This window comes from Phyllostomus discolor, chromosome 1 (genome assembly GCF_004126475.2).
Source record: "Phyllostomus discolor isolate MPI-MPIP mPhyDis1 chromosome 1, mPhyDis1.pri.v3, whole genome shotgun sequence".
NCBI lineage: Eukaryota > Metazoa > Chordata > Mammalia > Chiroptera > Phyllostomidae > Phyllostomus > Phyllostomus discolor.
This window is the reverse complement of record NC_040903.2, coordinates 142,803,084-142,820,169: the sequence shown is the minus strand read 5'-3', so window position 1 is coordinate 142,820,169 and position 17,086 is coordinate 142,803,084. Positions and strand designations below refer to the sequence as shown.

General features: G+C 53.3%; 1 protein-coding gene across 2 annotated transcripts; it reads right to left on the bottom strand.

The window, feature by feature from the left end:
* Positions 1-609: 609 nt before the first annotated feature.
* On the bottom strand, positions 610-16,498 carry ADCY4 (adenylate cyclase 4). 2 transcript variants are annotated; one of them, XM_036029810.1, is made up of 26 exons: positions 16,389-16,498; positions 15,864-16,069; positions 14,440-14,637; positions 14,148-14,309; positions 13,357-13,506; positions 12,797-12,945; positions 12,608-12,719; positions 11,770-11,897; positions 11,461-11,619; positions 11,074-11,206; positions 10,700-10,873; positions 8,220-8,263; positions 7,991-8,077; positions 7,728-7,797; positions 7,311-7,408; positions 6,550-6,634; positions 6,326-6,463; positions 5,594-5,704; positions 5,169-5,353; positions 4,880-4,964; positions 4,297-4,455; positions 2,212-2,358; positions 1,799-1,906; positions 1,568-1,682; positions 1,155-1,279; positions 610-1,071 (listed from the first exon to the last, which is right to left on the bottom strand). In XM_036029810.1, exons 2-26 carry the CDS (start codon positions 16,020-16,022, stop codon positions 919-921), a joined length of 3,234 nt encoding a protein of 1,077 aa, XP_035885703.1. In that variant the 5' UTR covers positions 16,023-16,069; positions 16,389-16,498; the 3' UTR covers positions 610-918. The 2 variants fall into 2 exon arrangements, with proteins under 2 accessions (XP_035885703.1, XP_028363245.1); XM_028507444.2 differs by having other exon boundaries at positions 15,864-16,041.
* Between the last annotated feature and the right edge of the window lie 588 nt (positions 16,499-17,086).

Below are 17,086 nucleotides of genomic sequence, written 5' to 3'. Positions count from 1 at the left end.
CTGTGATCACGCTTAGGAAATGAAGATTCCCCAAAGTGCAGAGGGATGAGGCATTCTTTCCTAGGGATGGCTGTGGTCTTAAGGGCCTCTGTTCTGACAGCATTTTAGGAAGATGGGAGCAGCAGTGGCAGTGGCATACTTTTTGAATCTTCCCCATAAGAAAAGAAAGAACAACTAGGAGAAAAACCAAAAAGCCATGCTTTTGTTTTGTTGCAAAATATTTGCAACAAAGCTAGGGTGTCAAGATATCCCTCATGGTCTCCAAAATATGAGCAGGGGAATGAACCAGGGATGCTTCAAGACCCACATAATATCGGCATCTGAGCAGAAGTTTACAGAAGGAAGCAATGGGGCATCTGAGGGGCCCCAAAACAGAAGAACCCCAAAACTGTCTACAGGCCCTCACAGGAAAGCATCGTGGGTCAGTTTTAGAACAGCTGAAATGGGGAGGGACCTAACAGATTTTTTCCAAGGCCTCTCACCCATGCTGCATAGTAAGCACATAAGAGCTTATTTAGTGTTTGTTGAATGAATAAAGGTCAAATGACATTCTTCCCAAAGATTCCTTCCAATATTTGTGGGTGGAGAGCAGGAAAGGACAACTCCTTGTTTTGAGTCATGCAGCTAAAATTCTTCATACTTCCAAGGTTTATTAAATACTGAAATCAGGTTGGCAGGCAGGCAGGGAGGCTGAGGCAGTTCTCTTCCTGAGCTTGTGTAACGAATCATTCCCTTCCATGCACTCACGCTCATGCTTGCACACACACACCACTCTGTGTGACCTGGGGAAAAGCAGTCTGGCTGAGAGGTGTGGAGGTTGTCCCAGAAGCTGTCTCAGCAGTTTCTCACATCAATTTGCTCCAGACATTCCAGTCTCTTTACTGAGGATCTTCGAGATGAAGAGTAGGGAGTAGGGTCTCAGCCTAGCGTGGCTGAGGGAGGTCCAGCTCGTGTCAAATCTGTGTTCAGGAAGTAGGTGCACAGCTGCCCTTTGCCTTTGACCTTGATAACACCTCTGCGGTAGCAGGTGTAGCCTAAAGCCTGCAGGGCCCAGGCCGTCTCCTCTGTCACCTGCGATGGGAGGAGGGTGAGGAAGTACGGGCATGGCCCTAACCTTACCCACTGCCCCCATGCCTCCAATGCGGTTTTCTCACTTGGATCTTGCCCAGGACTCCTGTGCTCTCCATGCGGCTGGCCACATTCACCGTGTTGCCCCAGATGTCATATTGTGGTTTCTGGGCCCCTATCACTCCAGCCACTACAGGTCCATGGTTCAGCCCTGACAAGACATGGTAAAGATGGGACAGATTTGAGGAGTGAGAGAAGAAGAAAAAGCTCAAGGAACTAGGAAGAAGGGCCTGGGGGCCTTAGCAGAGAGGAGTGCAGGGGCAGGGAGTGGGTGCACCTCATAGCTTTTGGCCCAGCAGCTTCCTGTTCCATCTCGAGGGGTGAGTCTGAAGGGAGGTCCAGGGATGAGCTGGGAGCAGCTAACAGAGGACATGGGGAGGGAGAGCTTGGGAAGGTGAGGAGGAGGTCCCAGACTGCCCCAGCGCGGCAAGGCCCTTACCCACACGCAAGCGGAAGTTGTTGAATGAGTGCTTGTTGATAACGTCCAGCTTAGACCCAAGGGCCACTGCAAATTCCACCATGGTGCCAAGGTGGCTGCAGCTTCGCTCAGCATCCTGGCAATGGGTCAGCCACCAGAACGGGTCAATGAGGGCACAGGAATAGGGCCCGTTTATGGACCTTCCAATGAGAGCCCAGATGAAGGTTGGTAGGTAAAGAAGGAATGCTGTACCTGCTGTGCATCCTGTCCAGAGGTGGCATTTAGTCCTGTAGCTGCCATGTAGGTGCTGCCAATGGTTTTGATTTTCTCCACCCCGCTGAACTTGGGCTTAGAGAGCAGCTGTATAGAGATGAGGCTGTGTCCCCAGTCTCCCTTGCTCTCTCCCTCCTCTCTCCCCAAAGCCCAGCCCCAGGCCTTTGGAGACTAAAGGACCAGTGAGGAGTCAGGGATGGAGGCAGGAGGGGGAGTTGGTAGTGAACAGAGTTGCTGAAGAAGGCAGAGCTGGGGTGTTAGAGGAGAGGTGGGAAGGCTCAAGAGGGCAGACTGGGCCTCATGGCCAGAAGAGCACAGTATTTAGGAGGAGGGACTGGTGGGGAATTCTAGGGTCCCGGACATAGGATGTGGGGGACCCTTGGAGTTGTCACCTCATCAAAATCAGCAATGATCTCATTGAGCAGCCGCAGACACTCTAGCCCCTCATGGTTGATGTTGGATTCAGAGTAAAACTCCTTGAAGTCTGGGACTGAGGCGAAGAGGACACAGACACATTCGTAGGACTGGTGGTAGAGGTCCTGGGAAGGTGAGAAGCTGGAGTAAGGCTGGAGGCCACATTCTCTTTCCTTCTGTCATTTTGTCCCCATGCCTCCACCTCTGTGTAAGGACTGGGAATGAGGGGGCAGGGGAGGGCTAGGTTACCCTAGGGATATGATGCAGGAGTCAAAGACGGTCTCATTGTGAGTCCAGGAAGGATACATGTTTGAGGTAAAGATCACCTCATAGCAATGTGAAGGGAATTACTTTTAGAACTGGGATCATGTCAATAGGAATTATCTTTATATCTTATCTATTGCTGAAAGGTGTTAAGTGAGTTAAATCAGCTTATAAAGATCTACTATTTGCACAATAAAATAAAGCAATAATAGGAAAAATAGGGCAAAGGGAAAATAAGGGTAAGATGGTAAAGATGGAATCAGGTCTGAGGTTGGTTCACCAAATGGGTTAGTAAACCCATGTTAGTCCTTGATTCTGTGTCTGAGCTTTCGAGTAGCCAATGTGAAAACAGAAACAAGATCACTCACAAGATTCCCAGTGTCTATAAGAGAAGAAACTAGAAGCAGAGCTACTTCTGATCTTGAGAGCAGACAGCAGTTGGTGGGGACATAAGGCCGTAAAATAACCTCTGCACTATTTCTTTCAACACCTCTCAATACAGGCCAAGAGCATTGCCATAGCAGAGGATGAGGGGTTGGTGGTAGTACGAATAAGAGGGTACAAATATGTGGGTGACCTTCTGACGGACTGACTATAGCAAGATTATTTGAAGATCTAGAGCAGTGTCATCTAATAGAAGTTTCTGTGATGATGAGAATGTTCTATAGATGTGCTGTTCAATATGGTGGCCACTAGCCACATGCTGCTGTTGAGCACATGAAATGTGGCCAGTGTGATGGAGGGACTGAATTTTCCTTCCTTCCTTCCTTCCTTCCTTCCTTCCTTCCTTCCTTCCTTCCTTCCTTTCTTCCTCCCTCCTTTCCTCCCTTCCTTCCCTCCTATTCTCCCCCTACTTTTTTTTTTGGTTTAAGATACAGGTTTATTTACAAGACCTGAAAATTACACAGCACACCCAAGGCAACACAGCAAGGTCATGGGTTAAGAGTGAGGGTGTAGGTTCTCCGTCTCACCTTTTTTAAATTTGTCAATTACAGTTGGCATTCAATATTATTTTATATTAGTTTCAGCTGTACAGCATAGTGTAGACATTTATACGATTTATGAAGCAATCCCCCAATAAATCTAGCACCCACCTCACACCACACAGTTATTACAACATTATTAACTATGTTCCCTAGGCTGTACTTTACAGTGTCATCATTATTTTGTAACTACTGATATTTATGTCTTAATTCCTTCACCTTTCTCACCCAGGCCCCAAACCCCCTCTCATTTGGCAACCATCAGTTTGTTCTCTGTATCTATGAGTTGGTTTCTGGTTTGTCTGACATTTATTTTGTTCTTTAGATTCCACATATACATGAAATTGTATGGCATTTGTCTTTCTCTGCCTGATTTTTTTTCACTTAACATAATACCTTCTAGGTCCATCCATGTTGTCATGTGAATTTCCCATTTGATTAAGTTAAATTTAAATGACCAAATGGGTTAGTAAACCCATGGCTACTGGCTACCACACTACAGTGCAGGCCTAGAGAGGAGGCGGACTCTGTCCTCCACACAACTCTTGTCAACATTTGACAAAGCTTCTGAAAGGTGTGGAGTGATCCTGAGTTGGAGAGAACACTCTTTCTAAGAACTTGGAATGCAGAGATTCTGTGCTCACCAAAAACAGAGCCTAAGGTCTTGTGAAAATGGGAGGCCCCTGACAGGGGTATGGAGGGGCTTGGGCAGCTGCCCAGTCCACTCTGGGGGCATCTAGAGAGGTTGGGCTAAGTCCAAGACTTTCATCTGAAATCAGCACCTCTGGTGTCTGGGGCTCAGGAGTCAGGAGTCACCTCATTGCGCCGGTTCTGGCCAATAAACTGGGGGGCCACATGTGCAGGAAGCACATTCTCCAAGAGCAGCCGAGTCAAATTCTCCATTGTCTCCGTCTCCTCCCTCTCCTGCCTCAGCTTCTTCTTCCACAGGAAATCCAGGCGGCAGTAATACTCATTCTGGGGAGGGTCATGGGGCCATGGGGAGACACAGTGAAGGGGAAACCCCATGATGCCTAAAGCCACACCTCTTCACAGTTTAGAGATAAGGTTTAAGATGCAACTAACCTGGGGAGACTACCTTGAAACTAGATTCAAACTAGGGTGGGCAGAATTGGTAGCAATTTTTTTCTTAAGCATGGGCTTTCCTGGATTGGTGGTGGGCGGGAAGGGAAGAGTGAATTTGAGGACACTCTCCTCGAGGAATTAAGGAGAAAGAAAGGGAACAAAAAATTCACTTAGAAGCTTTCAGTGGGTATGCCACTTGGGCTCAACCCTGGAGACGCCAGATTAAGGAAAGTGTAAGAGAGACCAAGTCACAAATATGGGGACCCCATCTCATTCTTCATAGGGAGGCCCTGGAAGGCTGAACTGGGTGACTTACCTGCCGAGCCAAGACAAGGAGTGTGAAGAAGAAGATGAAGAAGGAGATAGCTCCCATCAGTTTGGGCTCCTTCAGCACTCCAGGCCTGAGGAGGCCATGGGTCAGGGCTGTCTCTTGTCTTGCCCCTTCACGATGGCCTCTCCCTGCCCACAATGCTCATGGAGTCCTCAGCCCCCCTCCCGCTTTTCCTTGTGGGTGGTTCAAGTCAGTGAAGTGAGGACAGTTCTGCCCTGTCCCACCACCCAGTCCCAGAGGCCCTGGGCACCTCTTTCCAAGCGGCCATGCGCACCTGGAGTCCAAGGAGCCCTGATAGAGGCGGGCGACGAGGCAGTCGGACAGCCAGGCATGGGAGTGCAGGAAGAGGGAGCAGGAGGCCGCCAGCCATAGCAGGAGCAGCAGCAGCTTCAGTTCAAAGCTCATGTGCAGAAAGAGGGAGCAGGAGAGGAAACCCAGTATGCAGCAGTGCATGGAGTACTGTGGGGCCAGACAGGCTGGTCAGGAGGTGGGACATGTCCCACAGGCAGGGGTGGGGAGGCACCTGAGGGCTCCTGTCCCGCCCCTCCCAGGTCCTATCTGGGGTGTCATACAAACAGGTACACACCAAGTGTGATTTATGACCCTGACCCGTGGCCTCCTCACAGGGTGGAGTGTTCTTCAATGAAAGATGTGGGGGAGGAGCTGAGGAAAGTTCTGGAGGAGATATGAGACACTCACCGGAATGCTGATGAGAGGCAGGGACCCAGGGAGCTCCCAAGAGAGGTTGAAAGCCATGGAGGACACATTGGGAGCCCGGAAAGGGCAGTTCGATGTTGCCGGTGTGAAGAACTGCAGAAGGAGATAAGGAGCTGAGGTGGGCAAGCAGCTCCTTGGGCACAGTGGTGACTTGGGCTGGGTGTCAGCTGAGCCAGGGATAAGTCAGGGCCAAACTCCTCCGCAGGAGCAGATTTGGCTGCTTCTGGATGATGAGGCCCCTCACTGGTGGTAGGGAGCAGGGACTAGAGGAGAGGCTGTCATGAGCCCTAGACTGCCCAGGCTCCGCTGTGTGATCTCTTGCTGGCCACTCAGCCTCTCTGGGACCGAGCTTTGTTTTCTTGGCTGGGCATGATTCCTAAGGTGCCTTTCAGGGATAGAATTCTAGGAATGATTCTAAGTTCTGAAAAATCAGCCAAACTTCACTATAAAATCATACTGAGTGAGCTAAGTAGTGATGATCTGCCTACATTAAAAAAAAAGAAAAGATGGGAAAGATATCTACCAAAGTGTTAACAAGATTATGCAGGTGGTAGATCATGAGTGACTGTCATTTTTTTTTTTCATTCCTTGTTCAAAATTTCCAGCATCCCCTGACCTTAGTTGAGCTGCCCTCCCAAATCCAGAGGTCCCCTTTCAGCCTTGGCAGATCTAGCATGCCCTGATGGGGGTGCAGAGGGCCCCCTCTGCCCTTACCAGGCTGGCAATGGCCATGGCGAAGATGAGGAGGATGGTGGCAGTGCCCAGGGCAACTCGCAGTCCAGGCCGGGTGGCCACCAGACCAGACAGTGCGGGCAGCCAGTGCAGCATTTTGGGGCCTTTCAAGACACACCTCTGTGGAGGAAGCATGGGAGTCTTTGTCAGGATCAGGTGGTGGTCAGAACCCCAGCTCTCCACTTCCGCCCCACAGCCCACCTCACCGTCAGGTGCTCTGAGAAGCAGACGAAGAGGAGGAGGAGGAAGAGGAGGAAGGTGATGCTATAGGTGATGGCCAGCGCTGGGGGCCTAAAGGGAGGCAAGAGTGAGGCTTTGAGGAACCAGAATAGGCTCCCTGTGTGTGGAAGGGTGCTGTATCACCTGGTTGGAAGAAATGGGAAGTGGTTCTGGGGATCTGAACTAGCTGCTGATGGGGTCTGGGATGATAAAAGGCATTACGTGATAAAATGGGAAAGTTGAGGGGTCTAGGGCAGTGTTTGGGTGGGACCAGAACTAATAAGATGGGAACAATATTGGAAGGGGCAGTGGGGCCCACAGTGTGGCTGAGGCTGTGTCAGGATGGTCTCCGAGGCTTGAGGCCAAAGGTCTTTCACCAGGCTGAATTTTAAACAAGTCCTCACCCCTCCTAGCAGTGGACTAGGAGCGAGGACCCACTTTTTATATTTGTTTGCTGTGAGATTTGGGCTTCTTAGTGGAAATAGAACCTCATTCATGGGAGTGTTAGACTCAAGAGACAGGCATGTGAAAATGCTCGGGTCCACCAGATGTAGGAAATTCACAGGATGTACAGTAATAAGTGGGGGCTGTGGTTATCATGGTTCCCCAGAACACATGTCTCCATTTCCTCTGTGGGTCAGTGCCAAGGGCAAGTAGGCAAAAGAAGAAAGTGGGTGTCAGGGATTGGAAAGAACCAGAGGGCTCATTTCTTGAGAATCCGGGCTTCCCTTTTCTGGGACTGTCTCACCTGTTTGTCACCAGCATCTGAATGGTGAAGTTGGAGAGAAAAACCAGGAAGGTGCAGGCTGCGTAGTATTTGAAGGCGGGGAGTGCAGACAGTCGATACTGGAAGGGAGGGGGTCAGGGTGGAGACAGGATCACCAGTGCTGCTCATCATTGTGAAGGTGTCAACTCCAGGCAAGGAGTCGGCCCCCCAGCCTCACGGCCCCACCCTTCATTAGTTCTAGGTAGCTGCTATGGGTTCTCCAAGGAGCTGTCCTCTCTTCCATCACCACCCAGTAATTCAATCTACAGTGTGACTTTTCTTCTAGAGAGAGCCACAAGCCCCTCCATCGCTCCCAGGATCACAAACTGATCACACCTGTGGTGGGGAGATGGGACCGCAGGGCATCCTTTGACGCCCCCCTCCAGCCCCGCAGCCCACCTCTTTCTCCATTTCCTTCTCTCGGAAGTACAGTGTCAGCGGGTTGAAGTCCTTTGACTGCTTCCACTGTCTGGTGGGAGGTGGGGAGCAGTGAACCCCAGAGAGGAAAGAGCAGGGCAGGAGGAAATGGTTAGGCGAGTCTTTCCTCAGGCTGGAGAGGAAAGACCCTCCCTCCCCTCCAGGTCATCAGCAGAACAGCACCCCTGGCCTACCCCAGGAGCCCCAGCCCTCCAGCCCTCCCAGCCCTCTTCTGTTCTCCATACTTCTGAGAGTTGAGCTGTTCGATGACCTGGAAGAACTTGGCGTCCCCGGTGTCTAGTTCATCATCTAGTCCCCGGGGTGTACGGCTCCTGCACAGTGAAAGCCAAGCCTGTTGCCATAGAGATCCTCAAAAGCATCTGGGCAAAGCAGGAGCGACCCCCACCCTCACCCCAAGGATGGAGGTTGGTCACCCAGACAGCTCCACTGTCAAAATTGCTCAGGCCTGCTCACCGGTCCAGGCTCCACTGGGGGCTGAAGGAAGCCAGGGCCTTCTCCTGTCGGGAGAACACAGGGAGGAGAAGGTGGGAAGATGGTGTGGGTCCTTGGAGCCTCTCTGGAGCGAGGCACTTCGTATCTACACATACCTTTGACCTTGGGCATTTGATACGGCTGTGTCTGCTGCCTCTAATGACTGCTCTCTCTCCACCAAATTCCACCTGCTCTTCAGGGAAAGTTCAAACTGCATTTGCTCCTTAAAGATTCCTCCTGACTCATTCTATTTACTTAAAATATTTTTTATGAGTTTATTTGAGCCAACCCTTACCAGGCAACCCTATGTCTTCCACAGGCTTGAGTGGTTGTTGGCTCTGTGTGCCTCACTTTCCCTAAGGGCTGCCCAATGCCAAAGTCAGGGGCCTTCCCATCACCCTGGGATGCCCACAGATCCTTACTGGTGTGAACTGAAGTGACAGTGCAGAACATTTTGACTCCTCTCAGACCTTTTGTGATGGTCAGGCTGAGCTGGGAGGTGGTGGGGGTGGGAAACAAAAAATGGAGAAGAAAGGAAAAGAGGAAGAGAAACAGACTTGGTTGCAGTCATTCTGTTCTGTGTCAAAAGTGCTGCACAGTGCTCGAAGAGATAAGAAGACAAACGGCAGGTGGACAAGCACCAAGGGACAGGGTAAAAACGCTGGCCATGGCCCAGGGCAAGAGGTGTGATGACCTTCCCTGATCCCCTGGGCTCAGGTGAAGGAAGCAGGGTCACACGGGCCACCTCGTCTCCCTCAACCAAAACCGGGTGTGTGTGAGAGGAGCGGGAGGGACGGCGACTGAGACAGGAAACTGAGAAAGATTAGGAGGCATGTTCTAGGAACGAGCTCACGAGCCCATCTGTGCATGTGTGCCTGTGCCTAAGTTTTTTCAAATTTCCTACCTGCCCCCGCTCAATGCCTATAAGTTATTTTAAAAAAGGGAAAGCATCTTATTTACTTCTATCTTTTCAATACCTAGTCTAGTGCTTGCCATATAGTAGGTGCTCAAAATTATGGAGGGGGTGACTAGACCAACAGGATACACTGGCACAGACATGGCCCCGCCTTCCCAAAATTCCTCACTGTTTAGGAGTAGGCTGATTGTGATTCTCAGGATTTCTAACATGTGACTGTGACCCTGGAACTTCAGGGACTGAGGTGAATTTCTGGGCCGGTCAGGTCCTGTCCATAAAACAAGGGGTCCCTATCCCTCCACTGTGATACTTCTTAGCTTGCATCTTCGTGGGGGTTGGGAAAATCTGGCATGGGTTCTAGGGGGCATCCCCACCATGGGGACGGCACTCAATGTGGTGTCACGTCCTTGGGTCCCCAGCCACATCCCCTTTACTCTACCCTCATCCTGGAGGCCTCATCCTGCACCAGCCAGCTGGGTCTTGGGTACTTTTTTCCTCTCCTTCCTGTGAGCTTAGCCCTTCTGACTTGTCCTCTACTCTAGCTGAGGCTTGAAATGAAGTACTCTCTTGACCCACAGCTACCAATGTCCCCTCACTCCTCAGTGGCCGCTGCTCTCAGCCTGCTTTCCTGCTGAATGGGAGAGAAGAGGGATGGAACGGAAAGGATCCCCTGGGGTCATCCCATAAATCTGACCAGGTCTACCAGTAGAGAAGATTCTGGGAAGATCTGCAGAAAGGTAGCTGGGAATGCCTATCAGGGAGATCAGGAAGATCGGTAAGATGGAGAAGAGCAGGCTGAGGAACCTGACCCCGTGGCAAGCCTTTAGGGACATAGCTTGGCTCCCCGCGTGAAGGCTCTAGTCCCTCATCACCCAGCACCAACCCCGAGAACTAGAGGCAGGGCTCCAGGCTCCTCTGCCAGCTGGAGGTCAGTAGTTACCTGAAGGGACTATGCCTAGGATCACCCAGTAATCGGCCCTGCCCTAGCTTTCCCTAGACAGGAGGCAGGCCCACTCCCTCCCCTTCCTCCCTCTTCCCTGCCTGCTCATGGTGACTTTCTTTCGCAAAGCCATGTGAGATTCTCACTGTCACCTCGTTTTCTCTGTGTACAAGTGCTGAAGAGTAGCGTCAACAATTGCCCCATCTTCCCAGTCCTAGTGGGGACTGAAGAAGAGAGCATGTAGTCGCAGGAACTGAGTTAAAAAGAGACACTTCCCAATGAGAATGGGTGTGAGCACTGGCTTCAGAGTCAGGAGGAAGTGGGGTCCCCAGAGGGGGGCTTTCTGAATGGAGGTTGGGGAGCCATGGGCACGGCGTCTATGGGAACCTCACATCTCTGCATTGAGCTCAAAGGGCAGTCATCTTTGCCCTTTTTCTTGAGACAGGGCAAGGAAGGTCCTGAGACAGTGACTTGGGTGACCAGAGAGTTCAGGCTTGGGATGTCTGTCATCAGGTGACTCACTGGTGGTAGGGGCAGGGAGGCTGGGAATGGGCACTGGGGGTGGGTTTATGTAAATGTGGGGGCTCATGGTGGAGGTGGACATACCTGGAGAGGAGTAGAAGTGGACACAGGGCTCTCAATGTGGCTTAGGTGAGCAAAAGGCTTGGCTGCACCCCAGGATTCCAGATAGCGGGTCATCAACAGTGATGGACGCATCTTGGGGCCCTCAAGAGAGGACAGCAACCCTCCTGCAGTACCCTTCTCATCCTCCTCCTCAGCCTGGGGTATATAACGGTTGACAGTCAAGATTATGAACCCTCCTCCATTCTCCCCACAGACCTTAGAAATTCGTGTCCCCTTCCCTGCAACATGCACACTAGGACCCAGGAACTCCATCTCTGGCATTGGAGAAGAGACTGGACCTGTGGCTGTGGGTGGTTAGAGCAGGCCAGACCTTGGGTTCCCAGTTAGGCTTTTACCCGGGGATCGATGACCAGGTAGGTAGGCTCCCCTAGCTCCCGCAGGTACGGGTCCCGGTGTTCCATGGCTGCATCCTCCACAGCGTAAGCTCCTGCCAGCAGGGCCAGGGTAGCCCCTGTGATGTGCACTCGTCTGGAAGGAGGAGACCATGGAAGTTAGGAGGAAGGGCCCCCAAACTGTCTTTTTTCCCAAGGCTCATTTCTGAAGGTCTGACTTCAAGGAAGGACCAGTGCCATAGGAGGTCCCTCCCAGCTTCCCTCCCTGCACCCCACAGGCTCCCTGGGCCCCAGTGGGATTGCTTATTTGAAGGAACTATGAAAAGGGAGGCAACAAGGGGGAGGCCTGGTTGGCTTCTTCCTGTAGCTTCTTGGAGCCCCAGGTCTCACCCTGGCACGCCGCTCGCCTCCATGTGGTTGGCTAATGTGACGTCATGGGACCAGACATCATACTGCCACTTCTGCAGCCCGATGACTCCACAGAGCACGCTGCCTGAGTGCACACCCACGCGCATGTTGATGTCCACGCCTGTGGCTGCTCGCAGTTTCCTGAGCAGGGTGTTTCGGGGATAACCTGAGTGCTGTCTTCAGCCCTACCCAGGCCACACCTCTCTCTTTCTGCAGGAAGACTTCACCACCCTGCCTCTCCTCTCCCACATCCATCCTCGGGACTCCTCCTGCCCGCCCTCCTGAGCTGACCTGATGGCCCGGCACATGTCCAGCCCCATGCGCACACAGTTGATGGCGTGGTCTGGCAGGGAGAGGGGCAGCCCGGAGACACAGTAGTAACAGTCTCCCAGGATCTTGATCCGCATGCATTCGTGCTCCTGGGAGTGTGTGTGTGTGCAGGGGGGAGAGGGACACCTGATTAGAAGCCAGAGGAGGCAGGAAGAAGTTGGGAAAGGTGGGAGCACATGGGGTGTTCCTGAGGAACTTGAGAGGTTGGGAGTGTCTAGGGTGGATCTATGGACACCCTTAAATTGTTGTGGGGCTAGTTGAGGTCTCCCATGCAGGTGTTGTTCTCAGAAGGATTTCTTAAGGGTTGGGATGTCTGTCACTCACCCCAGCTTTGGCATGTGTAGGGTGTATTCAGATTTGAGCATATAAAAGTAGACTCTGGTATGAGGAGATTTTGGGGCCAGGAGACCCAAGATTAAGTTGCTTGGGGGCATCCCTAGGGTCTAAGCAGGTGGCACTGGGCCAGAGATTTCCCTTGGAAGGTCCTCCTAAGGCTAGCGCATCTGAATATCTAGATTTGGGTTTAGTGTCCAGAGACACCTGTGTTGGGGTTCTGGGCATATTTGGGGTGCCGTGGTTGGGGCACCTGTGGAGATGTTGAGAGGTGTCTCTAGATTTGAGGTGTGTGGTGAGTGGCTCCATAACTGGGGTGTTTGCCAGGGTTTCCTAATTTTCAGCAGTGTATCTGGGAGCCCACATGGGCTCTGAAATGAGACCAGGGTCTTATAAGTTAGGGATTGCTTTTGGAACAGGATCTCGAGTGGGGTGTTTGAAGCTGGGGAGAGAGGCCCCCTCTGACCTTGGCGATCTGGTCGAACTTGCCAAAGAGCTCATTGAGCATCAGCACCAACTCCTTTGGGGAGCACTCACTGGCTAGCCGCGTGAAGCCCACGATATCAGCATACAACACGCTGGGCAGGGCAGATGCAGTCAGTGAGGCCAGGGTCTCGGCGCATGCCCCCTCCCCTCCGGCCATCCTTGCCCGTACCTGACTCCCTGGTGCCTCTTGACATAGAGGCTGTGGAAGTTGTTGGTGTTCTCTGGCCTCGACCCCTGTCCAGCCTGCAGCCGTGCCATGATCTCTGCCTTCATCTCTCGGGCCAAGTAGGCAGGAAGGATAGACAAGAGAAGGTGTTCCTGAGGGAGGTCACTATGAGAACCAATCCTTCTGCACCCTAAAGCCAGGAGCCCAGCGTCTCCAATGCCTGGGAGGCCACGTCCTTCTCCAGCCCCACTAGGTGTTCCCCAGGGTGGTCTTCCAGGTCTTCCCCACCCCACATACAGCTACGCTCCAGTACCCCATCTTGCACTGACCACCTTTAGGGATTGAACTCCCAGCACCAATGCCAGAATTAGAATTTGTTTAGTGTCATAAGGTTCTAAAAGGCTTGTAACCTTCCAAGGTAGGTAACAGCCACTTTTGACAAAGGAGAAAATAAATCGGATGACCTGCCTGAAGTCATTGGCTTGTGAAAGAGCCCAGTTGTGTGAGTTAAGTATCCCTTTGCCCCTGGACTGGGTCCCTCCTCACCCCCAGTACAGGCAGACCTGGTGCTTCTTCTCTGTGTCCAGCCGCCGGCGAGAGTGCAGGGAACTAAGCGCCTCTCGGAAGGTGGCACGCAGTGCCCGCTCCATCAATGCCTTGTGGTACACTCCGGCCACATTCCCGCACAGGAACAACACCGTGTTTGCTGCCAGCTGTGGGTGAGGGTCAGCCTCAGGGGGGGCGCTAGAGCTGGGTAGGGGTGGGGGTGCCTATGTGTGTAGCTGGAGTCGATCTCCAGAGGAGCTGGGGAGGACACTACCATTAGAGACCCAAGTATTTGGGGGCAGTTTGTGCCACACAGTGGGATCCGTAGGTGGTAGGTGGCACTTCTTGCTCACCCCGCCTCCTTACCCCAGTTGCAGACTCTTGGCTGCTGCACCGATATAAGCTTCTTAGGTCTAGAAACCTTTGCACATACTTTTCCTCTGCCTGGAATACTACTCTATAACCCCACCCCACCCCTACACACACAGCAGCACAAAACTACTCAAGCTCCAACTTTTGCATTCTCTCTGAGGGCTCTATCATGCACAGCTGTCCCCACCACCCCTGTCTAACTTCCTTCCCCGAGGGCACAGAGCCCTCTTCTGGTGTCTGCAGGTATGGCACTGCACCAGTGTACCAGCTCCAAGAGGGCACAGTCCGGGTCTATCTGTATGTGTGCCCTGTGCCCAGCATTGTGTCCTGCCGTAGCGTCGGAGCTCAGCAAACGGCTGGTGAATGCCCTGACGAACCAAGTAGCGTCCAGCTGTGCTGGCCCTGGGCGCAGCCTGTGCTACTCCTGAGTGCTCACCTGCGGCAGCAGCGCGGGTCTTGAGTCCAGCTGAGGCCCAAGATACAGCCCGAGGACCAGCAGGTGTGAGAGTGACGAGACGAGACCCGCAGCAGTGGCATCCCGCATGCCCAAGGGCAACATGGCATACGTAGTGAAGATGACAAAGAGGAAAAAGGACACCTGAGGGAGGGGGAGCGGGAGCGGAAAGCTGCAGGCTGACACTGCTGCGCTGCTCGCTGTTGGTGTCCTGGGTGCAAGTTGGAGGTCGGGAAGTCCCACTACCTCCTGCTCCACCTGCCACCCATCTCACCTGGTCCCAGGCGCTCACCACGCCCCCAGTAAACAGGAAACCGTGGCCTAGAGCAAGCAGTGCTGCCCACACGAGGCCCGACAGGGGACGCGTCCAGCGCTGCAGTCGTTGCTCGCGGGAGGCCAGGCCCAGCAGCAGTGAGAAGCCACCCAGCGCGCACAGCACCGTGGTCAGAAAGCCCGGGTCTGAGGTCAACTCCTGTGGGGAGCGGCGCGGATGGAGTTTGGGGAGCTCATCCAAGAGCAAAAATGGGCAGCCCCTCAGGCCAATTCTGAAAAATGTCTCAAACCCAAGTACGTAAGGGAGGCAGGGCACCTCTGCTTGCCATTCATATTAGGTTGAACCATATGAATTGTTGATAACCTGATCTTAATCTACAGAACTAGCAATCTCATAAGGTTCAACCTAATATCTCACTTGCATGCTGCAGAGGCGGCTGAGCCATTAGCCATCTACCCAGAAGTTGGGACTCCAGCTCCATATCGGCCATTGAGTATCCGTGATCATTCTGAGCCTCAGCTTCCTCATCTGTCAAATAGGAATCACAGCACCTGCCTGGGATCGGTGAACAATGCTAGCTCACAGAAGGCACTTAGAACTAAGTGCATCCAAATCTGGCCAATTTGATGGTGAAATTCCCTGCCCTAGGCAGACGGCTCAGAGTTTCCGAGCCCCGGGAAGCAGTGCTCTGGCAGCAGGGGGCGCCAGGAACTTCCCTTATCCCTCAGGGGCTGCGTTCTCGCCACCGCCTCTGGGCGTAGAAGTCCTGCCAGTGTCTTCGCCCTTTGTCCCACCTCTTCCTGGACTTTGAGGTGGGTTAGCAAGGACTGGTTACGTCCAGTGAATTTTCCCCACCTCGCCTCGGAAGAATGAAAAGAAAACTTGAAGGAGGATGTTTCCAGAAATGGATTTAAAGACCCCTTTTCTCCCTCCAAAGGAAAGTGGACATTGGTTTATTTTGGGACTAAATGAGAGCGGGATGGAAGGTAACTTCGGGGAGTTGGTGCGTGCAATTGCCCCGCAGCTCCTTAGGTGGAAAGAAAACCAGGAAATGGATTCCCACGGGGCCTGGCGTAATTTCCCCCACTCTGGAAAATGGGAAAATCTGGTGTTGGGTGTTGGATTTATTCTAGAACTAGTAGATTACAGAAGCTCATAAGTACAGAAGATCTGTCAGCACCCTGAGAGAAATTAGAAGCACCCAGGGCTCAGATACCTCCCAAAGTAGACCCAGAGACTGTGTGGCCCAGAGAGGTGAAGTGACTTGTTCAGGGTCTCTGTAGAAAGGCTCAATGCTTCTTTCCCGGGTCCCAGCAAAGAAGCCCATAGAAAAGAAGAACCCACAAGCCTCAGCACTGAAAATACCCCATAGACAGTGACCCTCCCGTTGCCCTTGAAGCTTGGGCACCAGAGGCCCTGCTCACCCTGCCGCTGGCTGAGGCGACAACAAGCAGGGCCAGGAGCTCACAGAGCACGATCACCAGCAGCAGTAGCAGGAGCGGGTACTGCTGGCTCAGGCTGTAGTAGGTCTCGTAGAAGAGGTCTTCGCTGGGCGGCGGCCCGGGACTGAAGAGTCTGGCCATAGTCTTCTCTGGTCCCGCGCTGCACCGCCGCGGGGCAGACCGCGGGGCTGGGGAGGGCCGTTGTCTGGCTTACTGCCAGCGGGCCCCAGCAAGCCCCAACTGTGTCCCTCTCACCTGGTACAAGCCACTGCCACCCCGCTCCCAACCTCGCGGGAACTCATCTTCTTCCAGGCACACCCTGTGGCTCCCAGTGTTCTCCCAAGTTGGTGGTGCGGGCACTGCTGCTCCTCCCTCAAACCCCGACTGCCGAGGTATCCCCCATCCCCCCACCCAAGCCCAACCCCGCAGCAAAAGCCTCACCTCTAGGAGGACAGGATTTGAGGTGGAAGCAACAGAGCCCCGGGTTCCCTTTATTCCCCAACTCACCGCCTGCGAGGCTGCTGCAGCTGAGTTTGCTAGGCCCGGGGGCGGGAGCCGGGGGGCTAGCTGCGGAGTCTCTGCCCGCCGCTAAGTTAGTGGCTCAGAGCCCCGGGCGACAGGCGCTTCCCTCCCGGCGCCTCGGGCCCCCTCCCACTTCCCCGATGAAACAGCCCGGCCCTTCCCGTGCCCGAGCGGGACTCCCCAGGCCCCCTCCCCCACTCTAATTGTTTCTTCTGACACTACTGCCTTTCCAGTTCAACCCACTTTAGTAAGCAGAATGAAGACCACAGGAGAGGTGCCTGCGGTGGGCCCACTCAGTGGCAAGTGTTTAAAACAGAGGTGGAAAGCTTGGCTGGTGGGGAGGCTGAGGGAGCGCTGGAGTGAAGGCTGGCGAGAAAGGGATGCCCACGGTAACAGATGGAGCTAGGATCTAGGTCGGATGGAGGCAAGTGCTCATTTCCCCCTTGCCCCTAGTGCCTGGACAGCAACTGCTGTGGCCGCAGCCGAAGTGTCCATTCTCCCACCATCTCCAGCTCCATAGGAGGGGACATGTCTGTGGTTGCTTTGAGGAACCATAGCTTTCCACTCCCAGACACAAGCTGAGAACCAAAAAGACTCGTACCTCAGAAGTAATGTGCATGTGTGTGTGATGCAGGAAGGTGACCGTATGAGGGCTGACCTCCAAGAGACTGGAGGGGCTCTCC

What these genes read in the sequence shown, in the direction of transcription:
- ADCY4 (XM_036029810.1), bottom strand. Translation starts at nt 16,022, where the DNA reads ATGGCCAGACTCTTCAGTCCCGGGCCGCCGCCCAGCGAAGACCTCTTC. An exon ending in AAGAGGCACCAGGGAGTCAG is followed by an intron (nt 12,720 to 12,796) that starts GTACGGGCAAGG and finishes TGCCCTGCCCAG; the next exon opens with CGTGTTGTATGCTGATATCG. An exon ending in GCTTCTCAGAGCACCTGACG is followed by an intron (nt 6,464 to 6,549) that starts GTGAGGTGGGCT and finishes CTTCCTCCACAG; the next exon opens with AGGTGTGTCTTGAAAGGCCC.